General features: G+C 51.0%; 2 protein-coding genes across 2 annotated transcripts in view; one reads left to right on the top strand and one right to left on the bottom strand.

Annotated features, from left to right (window-relative positions):
* Positions 1-2: 2 nt before the first annotated feature.
* ETH_00017795 (high-affinity cGMP-specific 3',5'-cyclic phosphodiesterase 9A, putative) lies at positions 3-4,640 on the bottom strand (the record flags this gene model as incomplete). Its single annotated transcript, XM_013373867.1, has 10 exons — positions 3-28; positions 83-387; positions 615-698; positions 984-1,279; positions 1,476-1,746; positions 1,953-2,056; positions 2,239-2,382; positions 2,570-2,737; positions 3,543-3,838; positions 4,229-4,640. The coding sequence occupies 10 exons, from the start codon at positions 4,638-4,640 to the stop codon at positions 3-5; spliced, it is 2,106 nt and encodes a 701-aa protein (XP_013229321.1).
* A 2,663-nt stretch (positions 4,641-7,303) lies between these two features.
* Positions 7,304-10,426, top strand: part of ETH_00017790 (uncharacterized protein) — a gene marked incomplete at both ends in the record, with an annotated part of 4,017 nt that continues 894 nt past the window's right edge. The window contains 3 exons of the mRNA XM_013373866.1: positions 7,304-9,897; positions 10,076-10,177; positions 10,259-10,393. Of these exons, the coding sequence (XP_013229320.1) occupies positions 7,304-9,897; positions 10,076-10,177; positions 10,259-10,393 (2,831 nt within the window). The remainder of the gene's footprint in view (positions 9,898-10,075; positions 10,178-10,258; positions 10,394-10,426) is intronic.

The raw sequence follows: 10,426 nt of genomic DNA, 5'->3' as shown, positions 1-10,426 counted from the left end.
CCCTAGCGCTTAACCCTTACCCCAAACCCTAAACCCCAAACCCCAAACCCTAAACCCTAAACCCTAAACCCTAAACCCTCACTTTCAATTGCGTCGTTGCTGACGGAGTCGAGTTTGACGGAGGTTTGCGAAAAAGTCGCAGCTGCTCGCGAGCCTCTCGATCTGCTGCTCTCCAAATTACTTGCTGCAGTGCTGCGGCTTCTGCTGCCGGAGGGGCGGGTGAAGGAGGAGCTGCGCAGCCGCTCCTGCTGCTGCTGCTGCTGCTGCTGCTGCTGCTGCTGCTGCTGCTGCTGGTGCTCGTCCTCCGAATACACCGACGAGGACTCGTTCGAGTCCTTTCGCACGTCCACCATGTACGACACTTTCAACTTGCTCTTCGCCCGCGCTCTGCACCCAAACCCTAAACCCTAAACCCTAAACCCTAAACCCTAAACCCTCAACCCTTGATTGCAGATATGATGGGGGTATGAAGAATGATCGGAGAAAACAAGAAGAGCAATACAGGGGCGTGTTCGCAGCCAGTCACGCTGACCGTAAACCCTAAACCCTAAACCCTAAACTCTAAACCCTAAACCCTAAACCCTAAACCCTAAACCCTAAACTCTTCTTCGCACCTTTCTTCCCTTTGCTGCATTCTCTCCTGCATGGCCAAAATGATGACGTCCATGACATCGCTCGTCTTGAGCGGAAGCTCCAGTCTGGCACGCAAACCCTAAACCCTAAACGCTAAACCCTAACCCCTAAACCTAAGCCACACCTCCCAGCCCTGAGCCCCAAGCCGTAAACCCTAAGCTCTAAGATCAAAACCCTTGCGCCTAAACCCTAAACCCTAGGTGCTAGACCCTAGAGCCTGTCCCCTGAATGTGGGCCTTTCACTCTGCGATTTTCTACAACCCCTAACCCCCAAACCCTAAACCCTAAACCCTGAACTCTAAGCCCTACTCGTAAACCCTAAACCCTGTTTTGTGGTTTGCTGGTCGCACTCTCTGTAGACGACGTTTTGAGCGAGAGTGCTGGCCCTGGCGCTTCGGGCGTGTTGTGCGGGTCTGTTGAGGAGGCTGCTGCAGTCGTCCTGCTGCTGCTGCTGCTGCTGCTGCAGCAAATGGCGCGCAGACACGAAGCTAAACTTCACTTCTTTGTTGCCTTCTGCTGCATGCAGCAGCAACTTGTTGAAGATTTCTTTCGGAGTCATTGGCCGCGAGTCTCTGTCCGAAGGGTTTGCGCTGCTTTTCACGAAGTCCCCCAAAAACACCGCCAAAGTGGGGCACTCCGGGTCGTCCTGCCCGCAAACCCTAAACCCTAAACCCTAAACCCTAAACCCTAAACCCTAGCGCCAGCAGCGCGTTCCCCGCTCCCTCGGACGCCTGGCGGCCGCGCGCCGCAATCCGAACCCCGTAAACCGCAAACCCAAACCCCAAGCCCCAAACCGCAAACGCCAAACCCTAAACCCTAAACCCTAATTTAGGGTTTCGGACCTCCTTGAGCTCCTGAATGAGCTGGCGGAGGCAGAAGCAGTTGGTGCACTTGACTCCGATGTCTTTGGCGAGGAAGGTGAAGAACTGTTTGGTCTCGAGGGGCAAAGAAAGAGTGAAGATCTGAGACCCTAAACCCTTGAGAGATGCAAACCTCCCGTCAATGTCTTCTAATGAAAACCTCCCTCTTCTTCGAAAAATAAAAGAAATAAAAGTCCCTCGAGAAGGAGAAGCTTGGATTTCCATAAACCCTCCCAGCGACTGCGCTATGCGGCTGCAGGTCAGCAGCCGCAAACCCTGCCCGCCCCTGCGCGCAAACCCTTTTTTAGGGTTTACGCATTCGCACCCTCTGCGCGGGCCCTGACCCGCGGCCCCCGCGCAACGCCTCCAGCCCCACTCTCGCAGATCCTCACGAACAAAACCCTCACCCCAAACAACCCCACACCCTAAACCCTAAACCCTAAACCCTAAACCCTAAACCCTAGGACAACGACCACTGGGGGAACCCGCCTGTCGATCAGGCCCTTCGTCTGCACCATCATTTGCGCCTTTGTGTTCTCCATGCAAACTCCGTGGCCCTTCACCTGCACACCCCAAATTAGGGTTTAGGGTTTAGGGTTTCGGGTTTGGGCTTGGGGCTGGGATGCCTCAGCTGCCACAACTCTCGCCCTCCACAGTGAACTCCGCTTTTCACTTCAGGCCTACGGTTTCCTCGTCTAGTCTTTAGGGTTTAGGGTTTAGGGTTTAGGGTTTAGGGTTTGGGGACCTCGAAGCGAATGTCGTAAAGCTGGAAAGCAGCAGAGTTTGAGTTTTCATTTCTTTCTTTTCTTTGATTTGAAACATTTGCATTTACATAAATATCAACTCCCGCTCCCTTTTCCACGGAGTGGTCCAAGACGTAGGCCAGAGTCTGCACCCAAACCCCAAACCCTAAACCCTAAACCCTAAACCCTAAACCCTAGCCCCTGCGTGTCTGCGGAAGCCTCGCTGGGGGGTTCCGCGAGTGTCGAGCGCGTTGGGGGTTTCGGAGTTGGGGAGTCAGCGCCTTGGGTGGGCGCAGTGGCTGCGGAAACCCTAAACCCTAAATTAGGGTTTACGCGGGTGAGGGTGGTGGCGAGCTTGTCTCTGCGAATAAAAGCCGTGGAGGGAAATCCATTTGCAAAGGTGCAAGTTATGGGGGTTTTATTTGCTGCTGCTTTTGGCCGAAATAAATCTATGCAGTTTTCTACAACTGCGCGCGGGTCCAGCGCTGCGTCTTCTTCGTCCTGCAGCACAAATCAATTAAATTAAGTTAAATTAAACAAATAAATTTAATTAATTTAATTTAATTATTAAATTTGATTTAATTTAATTCAATTTGTTTATTTAAGTGTTTCATTTCGGTCAGTTTGGTATATTTAGTTCGATTTATTTTGCTCGATTTGGTTTTATTTGATTTGGTTTGATTTAATTGGACTGAATTGGATTGAATTGAATTTAAAATTAAATTAAATTAAATTAAATTAAATTAAATTAAATTATATTAAATTAAATTGAATTGAATTGAATCGAATTGAATCAAATTAATTAAATCAAATTAATTAAAGTAAATCAATTAAATTAAATTAAATTAAATTAAATTAAATTAAATTAAATTAAATTAAATTAAATTAAATTAAATTAAATTAAATCAAATTAAGTATATTAAATGAAGTAAATGAATTAAATACATTAAATAAATCAAATAAATTAAACAAATTATCGGGATTTGATTGAATTGAGTTTAATTGAATTTGGTTTGATGGACTTTTGCTGAAGTCGAATTTCCATTAATTTGCTGCTGCAGCATTTTGCTGCTAATCCTCACTTTAAATTAAATTAGATTAAATTAAATTAATTGATTTAATTTAATTAATTTAATTTAATTAATTTAATTTAATTGATTTAATTAATTAACTTGATTAACTAATTTAATTTAATTAATTAATTTAATTTATCGAATTTGAGACAAAATGGATCTAATTTGCCCCAAAACCCCAAACCCCAAACCCCAAACCCTAAACCCTAAACCCTAAACCCTAAACCCTAAACCCTCGCCTGGGGTCCCAAAACCTCGGTTTCGATGTAGACGAGGAGGTTGACTGCAGTGGCGATGATATCGACGATGGCTTTCTCTTCGAGTTTGAGAAGCTTGAGGTGGTAGGGAGTGAGTTTGCTGCTGCTGAGCAGCAGCGCAGCAAAACCCTCGACAGCCTGCAGCCGCTGCAGCAGCAGCAACTCCAAGAAGCAAACAAAATATTCCGACAAGTCTTTCATTTTTGTCTCGATGCTTTTTCCCGAAGAAAACACTGCGGACTGGCACGCCGAAAACGCGTCCAGGATGTTCTCTGACGCGCAGCGCAAACCCTAAACCCTAAACCCTAAACCCTAAACCCTAAACCCTAAACCCTAAACCCTAAATTCTAGCGCCCAGAGCGTTTGCGCATGCGCAAAACCCTAAGCACTCAGCGCTGCACACTCAACCCTGAGCTCTGGAACCCAAAATGCTCGCTGACATGCAAAACCCTGAACCGGAAACCCTAAACCCTAAACCCTAAACCCTAAACCCTAGACCCTAAGCGCTAACTCCACTGGATTTGATGTTGACGAATGTGGCGAAGAGCAGCAAAGCGGCAGCAGCAGCATTCGCCCGCTGCCGCGCAACCGAAACCCTAACCGCCAAGGCCGAAACCCTAAACCCTAAACCCTAAACCCTAAACCCTAAACCCTAGGCGCACTGGACTTGATGGCAATGAGGGTGGCGAAGAGCAGCAAAATGAGCACAGCAGCAGCACCGAAGACCGCGGGAGTGCACACGAGGGGCGGCCACAGAATAATAGTTCGGAGAGAATTAATAATTGCTTCCAGCTCAGCAGCATATTTGCTGCTGAGCTGGCTGACTGCAGCAAACCGCCCCTCGCTCGCCAGCTGCAGCACGAAAGCAGCAGGCTCTGCAACATCTCCCCAAGAAGAGGGATAGAAGGAAAGCACATTGGCGTCTAGGGCTTCCGAAAGCGGCAGTTTGCTGCTCTTCAGCGCATGCAGCAGCTGCTGCTGCTGCTGCTCCCCCACCAGCAGCAAGTGCTCCGCCACTGCAGCAAGCGGGCACTCCGTCTGCGGCTGCCGCGACGAACTGTACAGACAGCTCATCGCAGTCCGGATGCTCTGCAGCAGCAGCAGCAGCAGCAGCACGTGGGGGACGCAGCTGCAGCAGCGGCAGCAGCAGAAGCGTAGTGAGCAGCAGCAGCAGCGTAATCAGCAGCAGCAGCGGGAGCACCTGATCGCAGCTTCTGAGGTGTTCGGGAGCAAACATGATTCTGCTGTTGATGTGCAGCAGCAGCAGGACGTGTGTGACGCACGCAGCAGCAGCAGCAGCAGCAGCAGCACAATCATAATGATCAGAACCAGCAGCAGCAGCAGCAGCAGGACTTGATCGTAGCTCCTGAGGTGTTCGAGTGCCACTCTAATCCTGCTGTTGATGTGAAAGAGTGCAGCAGCAGCAGCAGCAGCAGGTGCATGGCACACGCATCAGCAGCACCACAATCAGCAGCAGCAGCAGCAGCAGCAGCAGCAGCAGCAGCAGCAGCAGCATAATCAGCAGCAGGACCTGGTCGTAGCTCCTGAGGTGCTCGAGGGCGAGGATGATTCTGCTGTTGATGTGGAAGAGCGCAGCAGCAGTTTGTTTGTGGAAGGCGGGCAGCAGCAAGTTGCTGGAGAAGAGGACTTTTTGCTGCTTCTCGCTGCTGCTGCTGGCGAGGGTTTGGAGCCGCTGGAGAGTGACGGAGAGGTTTTTGGCCCCCAAAAGCTCATCATAAACTTCTTCTTCTGCCAAAGAAACATTATTTTTGTGAATGGAAAAAGAAACGAAAAGAGTGGCGTAAGTTGCTGCCAGCAGCAGCAGCAGCACGAACAGCAGCAGGTGCAGCAGCCGCAAAACCCTCGCGCTGCTGCCGATCCAAACCCCTAAACACCGAAACAGTGTAAAGCTCTTTTCCTGGTGCGCGGTTTTGAGCGCCACGCCGGGGGTTTCGAACGACAGCAAGTTGCTGCTCCGCAAACCCTCCTTTTCCCCCATCCCAAACCCTAAACCCTAAACCCTAAACTGGGGAATAGCCCTGACGCCGCTCTACAAGAAAGCTCCCGCGCGCTGCAGCACCGCCCGCCTAAAACGCAGCCCCCGTTCGCAAAAAACACCACTCAATTAGGGTTTAGGGTTTAGGGTTTTGGGTTTTGGGTTTTCGGTTTTGCGGGGGGCTTTGATTCGTTTCTCTTGACTCTTTTCTTTTGCCTTTCTTTTCTTTTATTTCTTTATTTTATTTTATTTTATCTTATTTTATTTCATTTTATTTATTTTATTTTATTTTATTTTATTTTATTTTATTTTATTTTATTTTGTTTGATTTTTATTTTATTTCTTTTCTTTTTGCTTCTTCGTTTTTGTCTTTGCTGCAGTTGTTTGGCTTTCTTCTTTCTTCTTTTTCTTCAATTCTTTTAATTTATTTTATTCATTTTATTCATTTTATTTATTTTATTTATTTTATTTATTTTATTTATTTTATTTATTTTATTATATTATTATTTTATTTATTTTATTATTTTATTATTTTACTTATTCTACTATTTATTCTATTTCCACCTCTTTGCTGCTGCTGGAGAAACCTCGCAGCAGCAGCAGCAGCACCACCACCACCTGCAGCAGGAGCTGCAGCAGCAGCTGCAGCAGTAGCCGCAACACCCGCGGCAGTAGCTGCAGCAGCAGCAGCAGTATCTGCAGCAGCAGCAGTAGCTGCAGTAGAGAAAAAAACTCGGCTGAGGTTCAAACCCTGATTTCTAAACCCTAAACCCCAAACCCCAAACGCTAAGGGCGGTCGTAAACCCTAGAATTCATAAACCCTAATACAGATATAAACCCTAAAGAGTCGTAAAACCCTGAAATGCCGAAGAAAGAAAACAAAATAAACATTCACACTAAACCCCAAACCCGAAACCCTTGGACCCTAAACCCTAAACCCCAAGAAAGGGTTTAGGGTGAGATCGGCGGGAGCGGGGATGCAAAGAGCTCTAGAAAACAGACAATTAACCCTAAAACCTAAACTCTAAACCCTAAACCCTAAACCCTAAACCCTAGGGAGCCGGAGCAGCCACAGTAGTGGAGCGGCGAGGGATCGGAGAGACCGTAAGGGGATCTGCGCCGTTTTTTCGAGGGTTTAGGGTTTAGGGTTTAGGGTTTGAACAATTTCAGCTTTTAATTCAATTCAACAAAAAATAAATTCATGAAAGTTGAAAGACAAAACCCTCGAAAGTGACCTCGACAATAAGCGCGGCGACAGACAGCCTGTCGGCGCCGCCCATTTAGGGTTTAGGGTTTAGGGTTTAGGGTTTAGGGCTTAGCGTCTAGGGTTTAGGGTTTAGGGTTTGCGTTCCGCATTTCTTATATTTTTGCAGTTATTTTCTTTTTATTTATTGATAAAATTATTCTTCAAGTGGCCTAGACCCCCAGCCGTGCATGCGCGACAAACCCTAATCCCTAAACCCTAAACCCATATCCTGAACCCTCAGCGCGACATCCTAAACCCTAAACCCTAAACCCCAAACCATTATAATTGGTGAATTTTCATCTTTCCTAGACATTTCATTAACCCGGTTGGGGCAAGAGGAGTCTTGAAAGCATCCTAAACCCTAAACCCTAAACCCTAAACCCTAAACCCCAGTCTCCAAACCCTAGCTGTGTCGCCAACATGTGCCCCTACCAGCTCACAAGCTAGGGTTTAGGGTTTAGGGTTTAGGGTTTAGGGTTTAGGGTTAAGGATCAGATGCATGCCCATGGACTTAGTTTCAGGCGAAATGTTTTTTCATACACCACCCGTCTCTTTAGCAGCAGCAGCAGCAGCAGCAGCAGTACCACTAGCAGCAGCAGCAGCAGCAGCAGCAGCAGCAGCATCAGCAGCAGCAGCAGCAGCGGCAAACATCCGCCTGGGCGCGTCAGGAGCTTGACGCTGACCCGCAGGCAGGACTCGTCTGCTGTTGCTGCTGCTGCTGCTCCCGCTGCTGCTGCTGCTGCTCCCGCTGCTGCTGCTGCTGCTCTGCTGCAGCCGCGGCAGCTGCTGCGAGCCCTTCAGTTGCTGCCGCCGCATCAAATTGGGGTGTCTCTACAACAGCTGGCGCGGCAGCAGCGGCGGCTGCCGCAGCAATTTTGGTCTGCTGCTGCAGAGGCGCTCCTGCAGCAGCAGCAGCAGCAGCAGCATGCTGCTGCTGCTGCTGCTGTTGCCTCTGGAAAGAAGCGAGGCAGCCAATTCGGAGAGCTAAGCCATTTGCAGCAACAGCAGCAGCAGCAGCTGCTGCTGCAAAGCTCAGAATGCTACGGCAACAAGAGCGACAGAAGCAACAACAGCAGCAGCAGCGGCAGCAGCAACAGCAGCAGCAGTTGTCTCCTGCCTCAGCTGCAGCCTGAGCACTGCAGCACCATCGCTAACGCTTTTGCTGCTGCTGCTGTTCCCCACCGCCGACTCTTCGCTGCTATCAATGACAGGTTTGCTGCAGCAGCAACGGCAGCAGCCGCTGCTGCTGCTGCTGCTGCTGCTGACGCAGCAGGTCATCCCCCCTCTGCTGCTGCCACTTGGCCTAAAGACTCCAGCCGCCGGGACAGGACAGCAGCAGCAGCAGCAGCAGTAAAATCAAGAGCAGCCGCAGCAGCAATGGGGCAAACAGCAACAGGAGCAAGACCACCGGCAGCAGCAGCAGCTGCTGCTGCTGCTGCTGCAGCAGGGCTGCAGCCGCGGCACGTGTCTGTTTACTTAAATGCGCTGGGGAATCTCCGCATGCGCGAAACGGCCCTAACTTTTATAAGAATTCTTCAAAACAGCAGCAGCAGCAGCAGCAGCAGCAGCAGCAGCAGTTGTCTGTGGCCTGCTGTAATTGCTGCCAGCAGCGGCTGTGACTTGTCTATGATATTCTCCTCCCTTTCGAAACTGCAGATACACTCCGAGCTGCTGCTGCAGCATTTACTGTACCGCTTGCAGCAGCTGCTGCAGCAGCAGCTGCTAATCCAGCACCAGCAGCAGCAGCAGCAGCAGCAGCAGCAGCAGGGGCACGTGCAGCAGCAGCACAGGCAGCAGAAGCAGGCTGCGCTCGACGGCCGCAGCGCAGCTAACATATGGGCCTCCCTGGCGCAGCTCCAAAGCTCCATGCAGCAGCAGCAACAGCCGCAACAGCAGCAGCAGCAGCAGCAGCAGCAACTTTTGCTGCTGCTGCTGCTGCAGCTAGCTGCAGTGCTGCGCAAGGGTATTCTGTCGAGACAGCTGACGGCCATGGAAGTGGCCCTCGTAGCCAACGCCGCCACAAAGTTAAACTGCAAGCAGCAGCAGCAGCAGCAGCAGCTGCTGCTGCTGCTGCTGCAGCAGCTGCTGCAGCAAGTGCATTTGCTGCTGGATGCAGTGGAGTGGCACGTGAAGGAGTTGGGGTGTACGTACACCTCGCAGGGGCTGACTCTTGTGCTGCATGCATTTGCAAAGCTGCAGCAGCCGGCGCCTTTGCTGTTTGCTGCTGCTGCTCCGCTGCTGCTGCTGCTGCTCCCCCGCTTCAAGCCGCCCTGCTTTGCTGCTGCTGCTCTCGCGTACACCAGCAGCAGCTGCTGCCTCCCGCTGCAGCAGGTGCAGCAGCTGCTGCTGCGCTTCTGCGGCGAAATCGAGGCCCGCGCAGCAGCAGCAGCAACAGCAGCAGCAGCAGCATCAGCAACAGCTGCAGCAGCAGCAGCAGAGCCGTTACCTGGTTTTGCTGCGCAGCAAATCTGCGGCTTTCTTGGAGCTGCAGCAAGTGCAGGCTGCTGCAGCCCTGGGGCTTTCAAGGTTTTGTGTGAGCAGCTGCTGCTGCTGCAGCAGCAGCAACTGCTGCAGCCACGGGACGCAGCCGAAGCAGCAGCAGCAATGGCGACGCTGCAGCAAATGCATGTCCCGCTCCTCAGAGCCCTTGTTGCCTCTGCTGCTGCCGCTGTTGCTGCTGCTGTTGCTGCTGCTCCTGGAGCAGCAGCAGCAGCAACAACAAAAGCATTCTCCCCGCAAGATATGACCAAGCTCCTCTGTGCGGTTGCTACCTTTGCATGCAACAGCAGCAACAGCAGCAGCAGCAGCAGCCTAGCTGCTGCAGCACCAACTGAAAGCAACAAAGTCTGGCAGCAAGAGGGTGTTCGGCTGGCGCACGCTATATTAGCAGCAGCAACACCAGCAGCAGCAGCAGCTCCTGCTGCTGTTGGCACTCCTTCAGACCCACGAAACGCAGCCGCAGCAGCAGCAGCATCAGCAGCAGCAGCAACAGCAGCAGCAGCAGCAGCAAAGTGGGACGCAGAGTCTGCGTGTCGGTTTCTCCAGGGCAGCTTGAAGCTGCAGCTTACTGCGCCCGATGTGACTGACTGGTAAACCCTAAACCCTAAACCCTAAACCCTAAACCCTTGAGTGCAGCTGCATGGCAAAACACGTATAGAAGAATCTAGAGGGACCTCACCGCAGCCACTTCAGGCTCACGGTTTCAGTTTTAGGGATTAGGGTTTAGGGATTAGGGTTTAGGGTTTAGGGTTTAGGGTGTGTGTGCAGGGCCTGGAGGGTTTCGTTCCACAGCAGCAAACCGCCGTCTCTTTCAGCAGCAGCTGCTGCTTTAAGTGCAGCAGCAAAGTCTCTGCAGCCTTTAAAAGACGGGTGAGGGGTCTTAGGGTTTAGGGCTAACGGTTCAGGGTTTAGGGTTTAGGGTTTAGGGTTTGGAGTTCGTTTTCGTCTCAGTTATATACTGGGGATTTGCCGGGCCATCGCAGCGGGCGTGGACGCGGAGGTAGCAGCAGCAGCAGCAGCAGCAGCGAAAAGTGCAGCAGCAGCAGCAGCGGCAGCAGCAAGGACAGCAGCAGCACTGGAGCATGCGTCTGTTGCTGCTGCTGCTCTGACTCGTTTGTC

The sequence above is a fragment of the Eimeria tenella genome, genomic scaffold (assembly GCF_000499545.2).
Source record: "Eimeria tenella Houghton genomic scaffold, Eth_scaff18, whole genome shotgun sequence".
In the NCBI taxonomy this organism is placed as follows: domain Eukaryota; phylum Apicomplexa; class Conoidasida; order Eucoccidiorida; family Eimeriidae; genus Eimeria; species Eimeria tenella.
This window is presented reverse-complemented; position numbering and strand designations above follow the sequence as displayed.